The 20,391-nt window shown below is 37.4% G+C and overlaps 1 protein-coding gene across 1 annotated transcript in view; it reads right to left on the reverse strand.

Annotated features, from left to right (window-relative positions):
• The window catches only part of GADL1 (GAD like acidic amino acid decarboxylase 1), a 167,566-nt gene that overhangs the window by 98,602 nt on the left and 48,573 nt on the right, over window positions 1-20,391 (reverse strand). Inside the window, exons 7-11 of the mRNA XM_017854110.1 lie at window positions 18,006-18,085; window positions 17,829-17,883; window positions 14,122-14,238; window positions 9,009-9,073; window positions 8,630-8,711 (exon numbers count right to left, since the gene is read on the reverse strand). Coding sequence (XP_017709599.1) covers window positions 8,630-8,711; window positions 9,009-9,073; window positions 14,122-14,238; window positions 17,829-17,883; window positions 18,006-18,085 — 399 coding nt within the window. The remainder of the gene's footprint in view (window positions 1-8,629; window positions 8,712-9,008; window positions 9,074-14,121; window positions 14,239-17,828; window positions 17,884-18,005; window positions 18,086-20,391) is intronic.

The following is a 20,391-nucleotide window of genomic DNA, read 5'->3' on the forward strand; positions in this document are numbered from 1 at the left end:
GGCAGGTGTAGCGTCCTTAGTATGGCATGAATTTTTCTATTACGTTCATTCCAGGCTTCCTTTTATTCCCTTAATCTTATGTTTCTTCCTTTCTTAGATTTTAGTTTATATAATCTTTCTGTGCTGTGGGACCCTAATCAGTTTTGTTTCCAGCTGAGAAGGAAAAAAATTAGTGTGTAAACAGAATCCTCTCTCTGGGATATTTTTCAACTGCTGGTCTTTTATCAAATGAAAAGACACAAAGGCAGAATTTCATATTTTTTTCTGGTCATTTTTTAGCGAATCTGAAGTCCTCTGTGATGACTGGCAGAGAAGCAAAGATTGGAGTTCCACACTGAAACAGGCTGACTGCCAAGATGAGTGAATTCGTTACCTGGAAGGGCGTTAGAGAGATTCCTACACCCTCAGGGTTCTGCAGAAACAGGCAGAAAATATAAAATCCAATAATGGGCAAAATCCCAACTCATCTAAGCCAAACTGACAAAATAAATGTAGCTTAATCAGTAAGACCAGGTGGCAGTCACCCAAGAGTTTTGAAGGAACTCAAGGATGAAATTGGGAGACCGTTGGCCAAGATGCTGCATCCAACATTACAGACAGCCATTTGCAGCAAACTGGCAGATTGTGAATGTCATTCTGTTCATTAGAAGGGGTCAAGAGAGGACCCAGGGAGCCTTAGAAAAGCAAGTGTCTCTTCTACTTGTCCAGTCTCCAATAAAAGACAGCATCATTAGATACTAAAACAAAAATAACTTCCTAGGGGAAAGACAATATGGTATCTGAAAAAGGAAACCATGAGTCACTGGTTTATTATTGGTCTCTAAGGCATGTAGGTAAAAGGCCAAATGTTGGCACAACCCAGAGTCAAGATTTTTAAAGTGCCAACATGGGATGGGATGAGAGGGAGGTAGTGGCTACATCAAGCCATGTGGATGAGACAAATGATTTCCATACCCCTTCAAAAAAATTCCTATATATTAGCGAGAAGGGACATGCTTTGAGACTTGAAAGATCAGGATGCATGATAAAGGACATATTACTCCACAATGTGGGTAAAAAACTTAATACACATTGCCATTTGGTGGTATTGGAAATAGATACAGACTTAGTCACTTCAGGAAACTTTTTAATTGAGAATTAGCTGAGGCTTGGGTTTTATACTCAGTAGTGGAGCAATAGTGGTGAGACCCATTCTGTCCTCAAGTAGCTCTCAGTGTACTACACAGATGATTCTAAGAACTGTGGTGCCCAGTTCAAGCCCTGCATTAGGACCGGTACACATTTATGACTAGATGGTAACTGATGATTGAGATCAGGTAGTTCAATCACAATTACATAATAACATATGTCTTGGGGCCACAGTCAGCAATAGAAGCTGTATGGGTCAAGGATCTAAAGCAAAATGCAAATTCTCTTGTTAAAACGAACGGCAATGGTAATACCAACAAATAAATCCTAAAAATGTTATTGGTTATTGGTTTGGTGGAGAAATAGATAATGGATTCTTAACACAGGAGGTTCTAACATTATCCCTTTACCTTTTAGAGAAGGAAAGCAGAAATGACAGGTGTTTGTGATTACTGATGAAATCATGTTTTTTAATGTGATGCACCTGCAAAACTTCATGGAAAGAAAATTACCTGTTGCTTATTATAAGTTTTAAAATACAGGAATTAAAAAGGGTATTTAGCAATCAGGAAATCAATGAGTTCTCTGTGTTTGATTCTCAACCTTGCCGAAAGGTCTGGGAAGAATTTTCTGAGCTCAAGCAAGAACAGCCCAGACACAGAGAATGATAATGGCAGCAATGAAGCACAAGAGATTGATAGCTCCCCTCCAAGTCAAATGTTTCTTTTCTAATCAGTTTTAAACACCTACCTTCCCCTTTTACTGCTGCGTTAGCTGGTAGGCTGTCATCCTAAATAAATTTACAATGTACCTGTACAGAAAAAGTGTGAGTGTTCTCTGGCAGGAGAGAAAAAAATTTCTTTGATCAGATTGTTCAGTATTTTCAAACCATCTAATGGCATTTCCATAGGAATTCTGTGAAGAAAAGCAAGAGCTAGGAAAGAAATCCCCACAAAACCAGATTCAGTTTGTTCTAGTTTCTCTGATTTAAAAGCAAAATGTATTTTCTTTCTTTACTTGCACACTTTTTAACGGGCATGTAATAATTGTCATTTGTAATAGCAATCATTCAGAACAGAAATGAAAATGGGGCTAAGTAACCTGCTTCTCAGTTATATTTTCCAGCAAAAATTCTGTCTTTTCCTGGCAACCACACTGGGAAATGACATTAGTCTCCTTTTTTTCTTTACATTGCAGTGTGTGGCTCAGCACATCCTCAATAACTATGTGTTGAATGACTATCCCACTCTTTTTTTTGCTACTCCTTCTCCAAAATAAAAGTGGGGGGGCGGGGAGGGTCTATATTCTGAGCTTCCTCTAGAATGAAGATGAAAGGAAAGGAAAAGCCTTGCAAGCTTATCTCCAAGGCCTCACATTTAAAACCTAGGTAATTTACAATTGCGTGTCAATACACTGAGCCAAAGAAGATCCCTGAGAAGGAGGTATAAAATGTCAATAGATAAAATTAGGAAAACGTTTGCATCTGCGTCAGTAAGTGTACAAACGTCTGCCTATCAAATTGACAAAACTATGCCTGTGATGTCAAAGGTTAGAACAAAAACATATGCATGCACACACACATGCATATATATGTGTGTGTGTGTATACACACACACACACACACACACTCTGGTAATGAGAATGTAAATGCTTTTGAAGAAAGATTAGGAAACCTGTATTTAAAAAGCATTATGAAAGCTAGATACTGCTCTTCCACTTCTAGGGATTTATGCTAAAGTAAGACTAAAGTTTGTGCACAAATATTTAGTCTCAAAGATGGTAACCAAATTTGTAATAGACAAAAATTAAAATCATCTGATTGGTCAGCAATAAGAGGTTGGCCAAGTTAATTATGATACATCAAAATGATAGGATTTTCTGCAGCTCTTAAAATTGTAATAGCATCCATATTGACATGAAACAGTTTTCATAATTTTGTTAAATAGAAAATGTATGCTAAAAGCAAGATATACTGCAAATTTTTTAGAGGAAGGATGGTGTGCACACATTTAAATGTAGGTATACATTGGGAAATACATAAAGGCATCTTCACATATCAGTGTTCTGTGTTGCTTTTCATTCAACTTTCTTTTTATATGAATTTTCAGACTCATTGGATGATGAACATAAATTACTTCTGAAATAAAATATTAAAATGAACATGATTTTAAAACCCATACTGTCAACATAGTCTTTCTAAAAAAGTAAAAAAAAATTCGCTTGAGTTTTCTGTAGCAGCTAGGTTCAACAGAAAGGCATTGTGAGTTCAAATGGAATGATAATGGTAGGTAGAAATAAAGAGGAATCATTTATACTTAAAATGCTATCTGATTAGCATGTTTCATGTTCTCATACCTGCTGGGGGTTTTTTTTTTTTTTGGATGATGAACATAAATTACTTCTGAAATAAAAATATTAAAAATGAACATGATTTTTAAAAACCCATACTGTCAACATAGTCTTTCTAAAAAAGTAAAAAAAAATTCGCTTGAGTTTTCTGTAGCAGCTAGGTTCAACAGAAAGGCATTGTGAGTTCAAATGGAATGATAATGGTAGGTAGAAATAAAGAGGAATCATTTATACTTAAAATGCTATCTGATTAGCATGTTTCATGTTCTCATACCTGCTGGGGTTTTTTTTTTTTTGAATAAAAAAAATCTGTCTCATAAACACTAAAATCAAAAGCTGATACTGAGATTTTCTCCATCTATGTAACTGATTCTTAGAATATATTGCCCTTTATTTTAGATCAAAGCATGAAAACTGTCTTTGATCCAAAACAGCCAAGCAAATCCCGCATTTACCTCTGAAGTCAACCTATTTATAATCAGATTTTTAAAAAAATCCCTGATTTTCTTTTTAGCCCCGTGATTCAAAGGGGGTTAGTGATAGTACAACTTTGAGAGCAACAGCTGTGCTTTATTCCTGAAGCAGTCCTATTTACTAACACAGGAAATCAAGAATGCAAAAGCTACCAGTCAACCAGGAAAACAGCATTGTAACAGCATTGTGGATGTCAGGGCTTTGTAGGTACAAATTAGGGAATTAGTTTTTGCCTGAACAGCAGTATATTTACTAAGTAATTTACTGTCTTTTAAACTAGAGTTATGCTCTTACATCAACAGAAGAAGTACCAATTAAAATCACTATTCATCAATTATTGTCCTAACACAAGCCTTGTGTTAGGACCTAAGCAATAGAGCTCATCAGCTATAATTTTAATCATTGTATCTTGGAGTTTTCAAAAGGAATAATTTGGGGTGAGGGAAAAATTCAAATTCTTAGTTACTGCTGACATGAAGGCAGATATTTCTGAGGATGATTAATGTATTTAATTAACCATTCAGTTTTTAAATAGATACTAGATTTTTTCCCTTTTCAGTGAATACTTGCTAGGCACTGACAACAAAGTGGTGAATATGATGATAGTCTTTCTCCTCATGCAGCTTACCTTCTAGTGGGAGAGAATGATATTACATGAGAAGTCATAATTACAAATAGTAATTATACACACTATTATGCATATAGTAACTATAAGCACTTTAAAGGAGGGAAACAGTCTGAGAAACAACACTGGGGAGGTGTCAGTTTATCTTGGTAAGTCTGGGGACTCTTCAAAGAAGAGGGTGACAATAAGCTGTCACATGAAGGATGAAAGTCATTCACATGCCTCACATTTTGTATGGCTCAGAACACAGTTATCCAAAATATGGCACCTTGGAGGTCACTCGCTGACTTTCTCTCACCTTTCTTCCCTGAAACATGGTCATAAATAATTGTTTGACCTATCTCCCCTAAAAGGAGGCTGTTAAGACCCTCATTCCGGAGGGGTCCTACCCTATGCTTGGAGGCCAAGAAGCCTGGACAAACAGGCCCTGCAAAGTCCCCCCTGCCAGTATATGACCATACTTCTGCATGATTGTCCAGAAAAATAGTTTTACCTGGGCCTTTGGATCTTCATCTCTGAAGGTTCTTGTTTCACATTAAATGTTGGTTAAATAAGCTTGTTATGCTTTTCTTTTGTCAATGTCTTTGTTATAGGAAAGTCAGCCATGAACCTTGCAATGGGTAAGGCAAAGAGATGACTTTTTCTCTCGTACATATTCTTCTCTGGTTAGCATCACTCTTTTGTGGTCTTCCCACCATCTCCCTGGCCATTCTGACTCAGCCTTCATGGAGAAACCTTCCTCCTCTATCTAATCTCTAAATGCTAAAGTTTTTCAGGGCTAAGTTCTAGACCTTATTTTCTTCTAATTCCAAGGATCCTCCCAAGGCATCTAACCCATTCCTATGACTTCACATGTCATCTATGTGTCAACAATCCTGTAATAGACTTTACCATACAGACTTCTTAGATTTGGGTCTGTATGTCAACCTCCTATGTGACTTCCTCACTTGAATACCTCAGAAGAACCTCACGTTTAGTATGAGCAACACTGGAAGGTGTTTCACTCTCAACTCTTCTCCTCCAGTGATCTTCATCTCCCTAAATAGAATCATTCATTCAGTTGCTATATCCTGGTTACTGATACAGCAACTGAATGAATGATTCTGTTTAGGGAGATGGACATGATGCCTGTTTCTCTCTCATCTCCCATAATAATTGATGAATTGATAATCAATAGTTGATATTTCAGCCCTGTCTAAATTGACAGCTAAAATGTATACTAAATTTCACATTTTCCCATCTCTCTTGCCATCAACTCTGGCATAGGATATTACAAGCCTTTTTTTAGTCTTCTATCTATTCTTGTTCCCCTCCAATTCATTGTCCTAATTGAAAATCTTTTCCAATAACTTAGTTCTTCTATTGTTCTAAAGATCAAGTCTAAAATCATCACAATCGTCTCTAAGACCCTTCATGATCTACCCACTGCTTGATCCTTTAGTCTCATATTATGTCAATCTTCACATTATTCTCTATGCCTCATCCAAAATAGGCTTTTTCAGTTTTTTAATTTTAAAAAAGGACATTTTAAAGAATTTTTACATGATGTTCCTTCCACCTGGAACATCATAGATCTCCCTACTGTGTATTACTGAAGTAACATACACTTCTCTTATCAGACAAGGGTGCATTTGGCTGCATCTAACAGATTACCCAATGGAGATGGTTTCAGTAGTAAGAACATTTAATTTTAACCACTGATATCACACAGTCTGAAAGGAGTCACGTTTTGGGGGTGCAACATTTCAAAATTACCCCAATCCAAGACTTTCCCTTTGTTTCTGTCATTCTGTGCATATTAATTTTTTTAATTTAGGGTAATTGCCTTATGGTAACAACCCATATATCAAGTCTGATGCAACTGCATTCAAGGTAGAAAAATCTGAGAAGAATGCTTTCGTATAAAATTCTTCTCAAGGTCCTCATCACATTTTCCTACATCACATTAGACATTTCTACGTCATATGGAAACTGCAGGGGAGGCTAGTCAGGTGAATATTGGGAGATGGGCAAGAAGAGGAGGAGGCTGGAATGCCTGTTGATTTTACAATCGAGTCTGACATTTGTTGGTGAACTTATCAAAATAGCAGTTAAAAAATTAAATATCTGCATTTTGTTCATTGTCTTCTCTGTGAGATTATAAGCTCTTTGTCTCTGGGGAATATGTCTGATTCAAGGCTATAAGAGCCTAGAATCGCACAGTGTCTAGCCTACACAAATCATTTATGCTGCTTGATGGAATGAATTAATGATATGGAAGAGAGAATAACAGAGGTAGAAACCAGGTACAAAAGAGATAGAAAACTGCCAACACAAAGCTTAAACTGATTGCCATATCTCATATCTCATGGTTCAGCTTTCTATTCCATTTAAATTGAAAACAGTCTTTTCATTAAAAAAAAAAAAATCAGGTAACTTTTGAAAGTGCTCAGTTCTTTGCACAGTGAATAGAATTCCCCTAACCTCTTAATTCATGCCATGAAAATAGACATGGTTATTATTGTCACTAAGATCCAGGAATGAATTCTTTTTTTAAAAAAAAAAACAAAACCCTGTTAAGGAGTGATATGATCCAGAAAAATTTAAATTGCCTCAAGTACATAAACGTAATTTAGTTATTGGCTAAATTACTCAAATATTTAACAAGAAAACTGTATGAAAGCTAGAAAGTTATTTAAGAGTAGTCATAAAATTTTTAGTCTAAGTTCCCCACTCCTTAGCGTATCACACCAACAGATAAGTTTGTCATTCATATTGTCTGATTTAGGTAGAAAGCACATGTAAAATACCTCACTCATTGAGGATGCTTTTGATATATTTTTGTTCTTATACCTAGACCAAAAGAAAACTTGGGTAAATTCCTATCTCTGTACCATCCTAAATGTGTACCTATGGGCAAGTTGATTACGTTCTTTGGTTCACAATCAATATAGTAATCTTAAACTACCTTTCAGTTACAAATACAGTCACACCACAGTTTTAAAACTTAAATTTAAAAATTAAATGGTATTGAATACATTCAACTATATCCAACCTAATAAAACATTAAGGAACTGATTCATATTTCTGGTGGTGTCTATTTCTATAGAAGCAAAACCTGTTCCTAGTTTCTGATGGACATTCTGTTTGATCATGTCAAAATGCACAGGGCACTAGCATATAAATACCACAATTTCTTTACAAAGTTGTAAATAGCTACACATGCAAGACTAGGTTTCAAGTTTTAAAAATAGTTTTCATTTGAAATAAAATTCCTTAAAAACAGAAAATGACTTTAACATTGGCAAAGGGAGTCCCCTAAGAAAAAAATGTAAACAGATGGCTGAGAAAGATCACCCACATGCTGAACACAGATCTTGAGGAGGCATTTCTAAGAATGAAGTAGCACTTCCCAGCCTGGGCCACTTCCCACAGGATCCTTATTTAACCCATGGAAAACAGAGTTTATACCTCTGGCCAACAGGAGCCTCAACTTTTTTCCCACTTGCCTCACAGTTATCCAGACAAGTTTCAAACTCTCCCTAGCATTCCAAAAGAAGCTAAGTACCAACTATTTGGGATGAGCAATCCCCTAATAAATCAGTGTTCGATGATCAGCCCTGAACAAATGTCTTCCCATATAAACGGGCTGTTAAGCCCTAGCTAAGCGTATTAAGTATTCAATTTAATGTGTGACACACATCTGTTCCACTTTCTCAGCGAGCAGAAGTTTCAAGATAACTTAAATCCCAGACTTAATCAAGGAGAAAAAAATCTTGGCAATGTTAAAAACTGAGTTTTAAAATATAATCCAAATGCGGGTGAGAGAGACCATTTTGCTGTAACTAATGAGATTATATAATACCTAAATCAAATCCACACAATTACCTGAGCAGAATCACTAAATATTTTATCTAGGCTTCTTTGTCTTTCATTTGGAAAATGTTGATGGTCTCTAAAGACCTTCAATTTACACCTTACCCAAGTCACCAAAAGGTGAGCAAAAATGAAGCCCTTGGCAAACACAGTGACTTAACCCCCTTGAAGCCCAAAGAACACATGAGGAAAACTTACAGATTTGTCTTTCACAAGGAGAGCACAGCACTGGATCCCAGCCATCAGCATCTTGTGTGGATTCCAGGCCACAGAGTCAGCCCTATTTTTTAAACAAAGGGACAGAGAAGGGAGAGGACTCAATTAGTTTCCACAGGCAATGGAATACTATCATTATCAGTATCTACATTCAGTACTCATACAGTTTACTGTTCTACAGAATCCCTTGTCTGAGTGGTTTAAGGAATTTGGTTTTTTGTTTTTTGGGTTTTTTTTTTTTTTTTTGGTTTATTTAAGGAAAACAATTACTTTGTTTTTTCCTATTTTCAAAATATCACTTAGTCCAAAGAGATCCCTTTGCCTGACAAAAGTTGGCCGTACACCAGGAAACTACATTTACCTGTGGATGCCATGCAGAAGCTTGCGGTGCTTCCTCGACATCAAAGCTGAGCCACCCCAAGAAGCCTGTTGAGATATTTACAGTACCAAAACAATGTTATTTCAATGTTATTTGTTTACCAGTGGATTGTCATAGAAAACCCTCAGTGATGACCTCAATCCACGTTATTCGATATTTCGTTTTATGTCGTGTTAACCGATTTGTACCCCCAGGAAATTCTGATCATTGGTTCTACTCAGGCAACCAGAACCTCATCACAACAGATGGGCCCTCAGAATTATAACTTCACACATCATATATTAGTATATTAACCAACTGAGCTATGTGTGGATGAAGAGGTTCAAAGTCTATGCCCTCTTGTAGCTTAGACTCTAACATAGACAACATCTTCACAATGCTAACATTTCGCCATTCAGTGTTTGAGACATGGGCTAAGGACTAGCATTCTACATAATGAACAAGGCATATTATTGACACGGTAGATAGAAGACCAACTAGAATGATCTAGGTGGAAATATCTGTTAAAGAAAAATTAGATAATTTTAGCTAAATGGCTTTCAGAAATATCTGCAAATGAAACAAGGACAAATAGAGAGAGCAAGCTTGGGACATAAGGAAGTTATCTGCAGAAGAAATAAATTTTGTGAGCAAAGGAGAGGGGAGCTCAGATAAAATCCCATAGTCAACAGGTCTGGAGCAAAGGGAGAAAAATTGATGTAAGAAATATAAAAGTTAATATGTTTCTTGAAAATGGAGCAGACATAAATTTTAATTTGTAGGACATTAAAGGATAACTGTATTGAGAATTTGAGGGGACTAGCTTGGGCTGTATTGAATGCTTTCCATGTTTATTTAAACCTTACAGCATTCCATTAAGAATGGACTTATGATCACTTCCACTTCTTATAAAGTTCAGAGGTGTTCAGGTAAATTGTCCAAGGTCTTGCCAATGACAATCAGATCTGAGATTCAAAGCCTATTCTCTTACCATGTTAACATCATTACTTAGGGAAGGTGACAATTTGGCCAAAGTGGGGAGCAGTATAGCATGTGCAATGAGGGTGACAGAGATGCTTCAGGCAATAGGTAAGTTCAGGAGTTGCTTAGGATGTAGCAACTTCTGTTTTTGGCTATGGAATTTAAAGGCATAGATAGACCTTAATATGTAGAAGGAAGTGGCAAGGTTGTATGCACCACAGATATGGAAGATAAAGAAAATGAAGTATCTCCATGATCCTCAGAGTATTACAAAAGCTGGCCGGGCGCGGTGGCTCAAGCCTGTAATCCCAGCACTTTAGGAGGCCGAGAGGCGCGGATCACGAGGTCAGGAGATCGAGACCATCATGGCTAACACGGTGAAACCCCGTCTCTACTAAAAAAAATACAAAAAACTAGCCGGGCGAGGTGGCGGGCGCCTGTAGTCCCAGCTACTCGGGAGGCTGAGGCAGGAGAATGGCGTAAACCCGGGAGGCGGAGCTTGCAGTGAGCTGAGATCCGGCCACTGCACTCCAGCCTGGGCGGCAGAGTGAGACTCCGCCTCAAAAAAAAAAAAAGCTGGGCCCATTGATAGCCAATAATGAGAAAGTACAGCACAAGCAACTTTGTGGCCTTAAATCCCACTTAAAAACAACTTTCATTGACAGCTGAGACTAGGGTAAAGTGAATGAGTCAGTAGGGTGCATAATTCAAGGAGGAACTCAGTCTCAGAGCTGAACTCTTGCAAGGCCCTAAGAGTGAATCCTTCTTAAAATTTGAGCCCTGCGAATCCCACTGGCCTCATATTAGCACCAGCCTTGATCCCATGGGCTAGAGTCTCCAACAAATCGATGGTGTCCCCAGAGGCCTGTGAGGTCTGATGTGTTTCAAGGATGTTGTGTGTTCAAATCCCAAAGGTTCCCAGGTAAAGGATTAGTAACTTAGTATTGTCAGTCAAGTTCCCTTCCTGTTGCATTTTCTCCCTTACTTGGATTCACAATGGACCATGTACGACTAAGGCTGAGCCACAAAGGCAAATGTCCTCAGCATCTAGGAAAATTTTATCCCAGCCTACACCTGAGGATCTCCAGATCTGGATTTTGAGAACTTGGTCCTTGCAAATATTAAGATGAGTTACATATCACATTTTTCTTGACTTTCATTACATATCCTAAATCCCAAATTACCTACTTTTCTCACTTCTCTTATTGCCCAACCTCTCCGAGAACCTTTCAGTGACAACTACAGGAAGGATTAGTCTACTCAGTTACACCTGTTTACTCGCTAACCCTTTCCACCTGCCTCATACTCTACACTTCTACTCCTTCATGCTCCCTGAGCTAGCCTCTGCCTCCACTCCTTCTCCAGAAAGGTAAATAATCTCCCAGTTCTAGTGAACTAGATTTAAGTTTTGAAATCACAAGAACTCTTTCAAGGTATTAGTTCACCAGTTTACAAAGTACTTTGGCAGGATTAGGAACAGCTCATCCATAAATTTATTTTAAAAATAAATAAATAAAACACCCCTGATGTAAATGCCGTACTTTAATTTGCTTTACTCTAATTCCTAACGCCAGAACCTGTGAAATTATCAAACCAATCACCTAAATGATGAAGGAATTTGGCTTTCCATCTCAATAAAGACTGTCATTTGTTAAGCTCTTACTATATGTGAGGCACCACAGTATATCATTTTTTATATATTTGTCTTTAATTGGTTAATAAATTAATAGTAGAACCAATCCTGAAAGGGAAGTGAAGGAAGGAATGGAATTGAGATTTGGCAGCCTCTAAAGCCCAGGATTTTAAATATGTTTGCTGCCTTCTATGGGACTTGGAATGAAGAATGGGTGAATGAATAGGAAGCTTTGCTGGGAATGAGGCTTCCAGCAGCTACAACCTCTGATTTAAAGAAGAGCTAGACCAGTCCGACATTTTGCTCTCAGACAGAAGCTAGCATAACAATTGCCCTCATGAAGGAAGAACTGTACTGGAGGTGAAAGAGTCTAATAAAACTAGTTTTTCTTATTCGGTTGCTTAAAAATGCATTATATTACCAAATTGAAGACACTATCAAATGTAAGCATCCCCATTTTTTGTGTACTACTAATAAAAATTGACATCAAAATGCCAATTTCAGAGATGTTAAAGTTTTTTCAAAGAAGTGCATCTTAGAATTAATAAAACGTGGTATGTATACAGAGCAGCATTGTTTTACCGAAAACCCAGAAGAAAAGTAAATGTCTTTTCATTTTAAAAGAGATAAATGTCCGTTTTAATATTTTAAAAAAACTTTAAAATGCCATTTAGAAGATTTCCAACAGGTCCAAGCAATTATTGCAATGTGTTAATATTTTCTCTTTAAAATTAATAAAGCACCTATGGCATATGAAGTTTCTTCAGCATACGCTACATGTTCCTGTAATAACATTTTATTGATTTGACACCCACAACACTAAAGGATGGTTAAACACTATCTTTAATAAGCCAGATAGGCTTGTGTCAAATTTAATCTAATACTATAGGCATTTGCCAGATGAACATACTATGCACAAATAGGATAATTTGGTGTGGTTTACATTCCCTTATAAAGATATTTTCTTCAAAGACTCAACCTTTAATTTTTAGAAAACTGAAAGAGCTTTTCATTCATACTTATAAATCACAATTTTCTCTAAGCCCCATAAATCTCTTAATGTTACTCCCAATTTAAAAGCTGCTGTGGTTACTGTTTTACATAAACTATTTACTTTTCTCAGTTTTACAAAAACTACATAAACTATATAATCCATATGTGATGTTTCTTTTATGAGAGCATAATATTTAGGTATAACTGCAGATGTATTTGATTTTTTCCCCTTATTTCCACAGTTAAAAAATGCTCACTTCATATTATCTTTTAGGATATAATGTATTGTTATGCTTCTAAGTCTATAAAAATCAATAAGATATAAGTTGAAATATGAACAGATACAAATGCTAAAATCCCATTAAGAAGTCACAAATAATCTACCTGAAGTATTACCATTGGCATACTAATAGAAGCAATAACTCTAGTGAACTTTATACTACTGTTGCTCTTACCAAATGTTAGTATATAGTTAATGTAAACTTTGAATCATATCGCAGACACTGTACTACATGATATGATTTGATTGAAAAAAAACACTTTGAAAGCATAAAATCATCTAAACTACAAAATTATGTGTGGATATATCCCCCAAATGCTGTTTTCTTTTGCTCAGCAGGTCAAAGAATATTGCTTCTGATAAGGAGGATCTGAAACTATCACCGAGGAAAGGTCCCAAAATACCATGTGCATTTGTCTCTTTGGTTAGAATCAAACTAATTAACCCCTGGTTTCACAAAAAAAAATTTTAATTTTAAAAAAGAAAATTAAAAAGCTCAACAAGTGTTCCTAGTTGGCTGAATTCAGCATTCTAACCCTGGAGAAGTAGAATTTTTAAAGTTGCCTTTGATTTAAGGAAATATGTATTTTGAATAACCACAGGACTTAAAAAAATTTTTTTAAAAGCCAATGCTTTGTTAGAAAACAGTGAAGAGTATATTATTTCAACCTCCCTCAAATAATTACTTGATAGATCCAGAGAAAACTTGCTTTAGTTGTAGCTTGCAATTATGTCATGTAGGTAGCATGCAATTATGTCATGTAGCTTTTTGCATTTTCCAGCTGTTTGGAATCATAATTTTAGAGCAAAAAGATCCTTTACAGCCCACATCCACGATCCCCCCTCTTTACAAATGAAGAAAGTGAAATCCAAAAGGCTAAGATCACAATGAAGAAGAGGTAGGTGAGAGTCTCAAACCAAAGTCTCTCAGCTCCCTAATCCCAGATGTGTCCCTTACACCAGGCTGCTTCAATGACAGTAGATTTGAGAACCAAAGATGGCTCATGGGAGTGAAAGAAGCAAAATGGAATCCAGAAAACTAAAAATTTATGAAGCCTTGGAATCTTCTCATTTATACTTCACTGAAAGCAGCATACTTTTCCCCAATGTGAAACACAAATAAAAGCATTGGGGACTCCACATCTAGTTTCTGAGACTAAGAAAAATTTCATACCAAGGCTACAAAAAGACCAAAGATTAAACAGATATGTACACATAGATGAACTTACATCTACATGAAGCCAGAGGCCGTGCCTCTCACAGATGTCTGCTATTTCATCCAGAGGGTCAAAAGCTCCCAACACAGTTGTACCAGAAGTGGCACAGACAAGAAACGGTGCTGCCCCCTGTAAGAAGGATCCAAAACACAGAATTGTCATCGTTGTCACTAAGCTTGTCCTATAATAGCTGGAAAATATAAAGGGTTATGCATCCAGAGAGTTACATGGTTCTTTTGGAGATAGTCATTAATTCAGTGGGTGTTTTTAAATGTTATCAATATGTGGTCTCTTGGCATTATAAACAGATCAAGTGTGCATCTTCAGTATTCTCAGTATTCAGTATTCTCATGTTCTTTTTGTAATGTTTTGTTCTGTAAATTGTCCAGATAGAAATTTAGTAAATTCAGCTGCAACAGCAAACTGACATTTTGTATGACTCCTAATTTCTTCCTGAAAAAATACATTTAGCCTCCATTGTGCCATCACTATTACTTTCTCAAAAAAAAAAAAAAAAAAAAAAAAAAGGAATACGAACAGAGCTCCAGGAGTAAACCATGCAGGCCTGTTTGCTTCTCTCCTTGTAAAGTAAGTGCAGTTATAAAACAAAGAATGTAGAATTATAGTCAGGTACAAATTCAGTATCAGAGGAGATAAGGCAACCTCACTGAGACGCATTCTCCAAAACAGGTGCTGCAACAGAGAAATCCATTGTCATGTGCTGGAAAAGAAAATCTGTATCACTTCTATCATGGTTATTCCTCCTCACGTAGCTGATGACTGCATCTCGTGGAGTGAACAGGTGTTGGTGGGAAATAGAGAAGAAAAGGGAGAATGTGGGTGCACACACACAGTGAATGGTTATCTCGGTCAAGCTAGTCACACGCTTTGTCCCCATTAAAGGACTCGATGCCAACCAGATAGAGGAAGAGTACATGAGGTTGTTTCCAAATGGATTGCTCCAGGATGGTGGCAGAGACGTGTTGCTCGCTGTGTAGGTGCCGTGCAAGAAAACTTGCAGACAAATGTGGGGGTGAGGGGAGCAACTAGAATATTAAGATTCGAGAGCACCTGAGAAATAGTGACAAGAATGTTTACTGGCTCTAAAAGTTGTTTACTGCCTCTAAAAATTATTTTTTTCTCCATTTAGCATAGAGCCACTTTTTCCCCTCAGTTTTATAAAGTGCATGCTCATTGCAATACATTTTTATGTCCTTTTCTGCCAGGGATTATTGTGTTTGAACCAAACTCTTTCCAATTTAACTGACTATTGACAGAAAGATGTTATTTCTCAATGGAAAGTGGGGCAGAGCAAGAATATATGGTTTGCATCTCTAAATTGAGACTCATACAGATCAAAGTGATGGTATATAACAAATCCATTTGCCATCTTGGGAGACAGCTGTGGCAAATAGAATCAATTCCATCTACCCAAAACTTGTAGAGCCAAGTCAGTAGGTGACAGAGCCCTGGAGAAACCAAAGGTTTTGAAAATTCTTCCCTGTATTCAAACTACTGACAACTATGGCTTTATCATACCACTGACCGAAAGGAAATAAGACCAGCTTTACATCAATCATTAAAATAATTAAAAGCAATAGAAAAAGTAATTTACTAAAACCATTTAAGGTGTCTTTAATGGTTGGGCTTTTCCTCATAAACTATATGACATCCTGACAGTCATGAGAAAATACCTTTGCAAGCTATTATAGTCTAGTAATGAGTTTTCCTCACCTTTTAAAAAAGATCTCACTATAAATACGAGCCCAGAGATTAAACTTTTGCAATCTGGATTTAACCTTCTAGATTTTCTTCCCCATATCTCATGCTGTTAATGAGAAAATTCAGTAGAAACAGTATTGATTGCATGCTGCCAGTGAGCTGTATTGCCTAAGAAAATTTGTCATTTCTAACACTCTGTCTCTAAATATTCAGTGTTCATCCTAGTTTGAGCCTGTCAGCAAGCCCTTTAGAACCTATGATGCTTTGTGGTTTTCACCATCTGTGTAATGACATCAAGACAAGGTCACTGTGCAACGGTTTTTCAATGGATTGTCATAGGCCAGGGAGTTGAATCCCGGCAGAAAAAATAGTTGATGTACTACTATTCCTTATATCTGAAACAACACAAGCTAAAAGCTTGAAACAAAACAACTAGGTTGAAGCTACTGAGAAAAATGAACCAGCCATCATGTATTATTATCTCAGAATGGATGCAAGGTTTGTCCTTGGTGAATCCAGGCTCAAGTATTAGCTGACTTGAAAGAAAACTGAGGAGACATACCAACTCTAACCCCATTGCCCTACTTTTAAATGTGCCTAAAGCAATTTTACTTTTCAAAAACTTACTTTTTTGAGTTCTCAACTTTAGTATTATGTCCGTTTCATGTACTTTCACTGTCAAAACAAACAAAAATTTGAGCGACGAAAATGATAATGACTGTGGTGGAATAAAACCCTCTATGCTAAGAAATATGAATTCTTAATGACACGAGAAAAATAAGGATTATCTTTAGGGGATGCTAGGCAACAAACTCACTATTTTAAAAATTGATAAATAAGGGGAAAGAATAAGACATCCATCCTGTTTTGCTGTGCAGCGTTTCCTTAGGGAAACAAAGGGAGGAGGAATATTTTTCTTTATAGCAGAATGCCTGTCAATAAGGAAGGAGAGAAGGAATTAGGACATCGCTTAATGAAATAATGGGTCTAGACAATGATCATCAATGGCAGCAAAATCCATCAAGTGAGAAGCTGATGGGGGGAGGGTATTGTGATGGCGAGACTGACGATACCAGACCCCACCAATCAATGTTATACAAAAAAGAGACACAGGATGTCTCCTGATGGCAGGACCCATGAAGCCTCCCTGGTTTTAAAAAAACAAAAATACAGCTTTTTTTTTTTTTTTTTTTTTTTTTAAAGTTGGTGAGCACTTAGGGTCTCAAATTCTTGATGTAATCCACAAAAATCTATAACTTGGAAAGCGCTACAGGACAAAGGACCTGATCTTTTCAACAAATCAATAGTAGTGGGGGAAAGTGTTGGAATTACAGGTGTGAGCCACCGCACCTGGCCTAATGACATCCCTTTTTAAAATGCAGGTGTTTAAATTTGGCTGGAGCATAGCAGGTGCACAGAGCCATGCCTTGCTTTCTCCAATATTTCAGTTTTAATATGTTCTAGCAGCTAAGGAAGAAAGGACGTTCTGCCACTGAACTACTAGATACAGACCCAACAGGGAGTGATAGTAATAGATGGGTTTTGGGTTGGAAGCAACCTGGGAGAATAGGTTGGCCCAGAAATCCGGAATCACCCTGAATGCAGCCCAGAGAAAATCGGTTTGTCCTGCAGATTTCTCAGAGGGAGGAGTTATAAGGACAGGAGAGGCTGGGGCCCTGCTGGAGAGACTGGGTTCATCCTTAGAGCTTCTTCTAGCCAAGAATCCTGAATACGGGTGATTTCATTGTTTTAATAGACTCCAGCTACCTGGGAACAAGAATATCCGGGAAACTCCACAGAACATGGAGAGCCAAGCACTTGGAAATAGAACATCTGTAAATGAGTTTTCCTATTTTAATTCCAACATGCTCTCTTCTCTCTCCCACACACAGAAATGGTTTTGGCTGTTTGCATTCTCTCCTTGCTATTCTGTCTCTCTCATAAGCGCGTGCGCACACACACACATTATCTCTCCCTCTTGCTTTCTCCCCTCTCACCTCTTTTCTGGCCTGCCAGACTTGCTTCTCCAGTTCCTCCGGTATCATTTTACCTCTAAGGGACAAAGATTTGAGACTTTCGGTTATGTTTTGTAGTTAACAGACAATGATACTGCTTTATAAACCGTATGAATTTTTCCCTCCACCCACCAGGCTTCCGGATCCTGTCCCCATTACCTTCCATCTGTTTCCACAAAGCAAACATTCTCAGTGCCAATCCCAAGAAAAGAGGCTGCCTTCTTCATGGAGTAATGACACTGAATTAAAAGGGACAGTGGGGAACGGAGAGACATGAATACATGGCACAAAAAAAGCATTGCTTATTATCAGAGACAGATGAAAATCAGTATGGCTGAGCATAGTCTTTGGGACATCATTGCATAAAAAAGTAATTTAATTGAGTGCCTTAGCATAGTGGTTGAGAACATTCACTTTGGGGTCAGAGAAACCAAGATTTAATGTCAAGCATTCCAGTTACAGCTATGGAATCTTCAACAAATAATATACACTCTCCAAGCCTCAATTTCCTAATATTTAAAGGGATCATGCCAATAACGCCTACTCCATCTGCTTGTGCTAAAGTGGGTTAATAATATATGTAAAGGGCTTAGCACAGAGCCTGGCACATGGAACAAAGCAGGACACTGGAGGCTGTTGTTTTCCATCCCATTGAGAAAAGTAAAGTTTCTCCTGATGCTACTCCTAAGACTTAGTATTAATGGAAATTTAGAATCTAGTCCACTGTTGACTTGAAACCCTCTAAGGAGAGGGCATGACTCTATCTCAAAGATTGCAATCACAGGCTAGAGAGGAATTTAATTATTTCTTAGAGCAAACAATGAGTTATAGGTGCTGATCAGACACTTGACCAATCTGGTTTAATACTGAACACAAGACTGAAATTAAACACACAAGAATGTGGCTAAAATCATAAGAACGAAAGTAATAATAGACAAACCTACTCAGCTATGGCATGAGTGAGGCTAACAGGTGAATATGGAATTAAGTCTAGTCTATTTCATGTTGATAAATAGTGTGTGCTTTACATTACTGGGTCTTCTCTATACTACACGAAGCCCATAAAATAATTAGCATGCAAACAATGAATATGTCACTTTTCATACATTAGTGTTGACAGGTGGTCAATTAATTCTTTTTCATCCCAGAAAAATGAGGGTGCTAAAGGACATAATTGTACCAAAGAAAATCTTAGTAATTTGTAGGTATGAATACATTAAAAGAGTAGTCATGCCTTCACACTTCACTTGATATATTCCCTCAAATGTGGTAATTTTTTTCCTTCTTTTGTCAAGAGAGTTTTATTGGGAGCTCTTTTTTTAACTCTGTAAAAATAAGTGCAGAAGTAACATCAGGAACAAGGAAACCATTCTAAATAATTAATTTCCAAATATCAAATAGGACGTGTCCAAAATGCCTATAGGATGCTTTTATTTCAGGTTGTTACAAGACCATATGCATATGGAAGAGTAATAATGTACATGAAAGTGTAATTAATTCTCTACTTGCTCCACCGGTGGTAACCTGCCTGCCATAGCTAAGGTGACATAGCTCGGGTGAGTTATTTCTTACCAGAGAGTTGGGCTCTGGCAACCAAACAGCTATTGATTTCATAAGGATAAATGCTAGCCTACCCCACTGACATCTACCTATAAGGAAAATCACAATGCTCTCCCCCCTGAGAAATAGCAAAACATCTCCAACCAATGAATCTGCTGGATAAAAAACTTGTAATCAGAATAAGAATAGTGGAGCTCTCTTTAAGTACCTCAGGGCAAAATACAACCCAAGGTCAATCTGAGATAGATAGACAGATCAAAAAAACTCTGCAAAACTGAAGTTTAAACATCTGAAAGTTCAGAGAAGGAAGAGTCCTGGAAGGGGAACAAAAGAAGGTGATGCTTCAGACATGCTGAGTAGTTTCAAGGAAAGGAAAAACCTAGAAGGCTGGAATTCAAAAGTAACAACTGCATTTAGAAACAAACAGTGGCTGTTTCTATCACTGGCAAAAGATAAGTCAGTTGTTCTAAGACCAAACCTCCCCATAGGTTTCATAAATCTACAGAAGACGAAAAAACTCTCAGTGGGTGTTCCTTTCTATAAAGATAAAATGGCAAGTGCCTACATGAAAGACAGCATTGAGCTGGAGTTTTACTTTCTGGCTCCCACAAGGATTTTTTTTCTATGACCTTGAGCTGCTCGATGAACTGCTGCTTTCTCCTCAGTATACACTGTGCCCTGGACACCTGGACTCCAGTGCTGACTAATTTGATTCTCAAGTTAGCTGGTAGAGAGAACGGGGTATATAAATGTTACATTTTAGAGAATGAAGAAAGAGTTTCCAGGGGATGTCTCTAAGAACACACAGCTGGTTTAATTCCCAAAGAGGCCAGAACCAGAAGCCAGATAGACTGAATCCAGCCTCATGCTCTGCAAGATGTCCTATGAAGCACCTGCTTGCCCGTGGAGAAGACCTGCAATCACATCCCATCGCAACTCAACCTCAGCTCTCACTCAGCGATCAGGAGGAAGTGAAGGAGGCACC

This window comes from Rhinopithecus bieti, unplaced genomic scaffold (genome assembly GCF_001698545.2).
Source record: "Rhinopithecus bieti isolate Rb0 unplaced genomic scaffold, ASM169854v2 scaffold_37987, whole genome shotgun sequence".
NCBI classification, from domain to species: domain Eukaryota; kingdom Metazoa; phylum Chordata; class Mammalia; order Primates; family Cercopithecidae; genus Rhinopithecus; species Rhinopithecus bieti.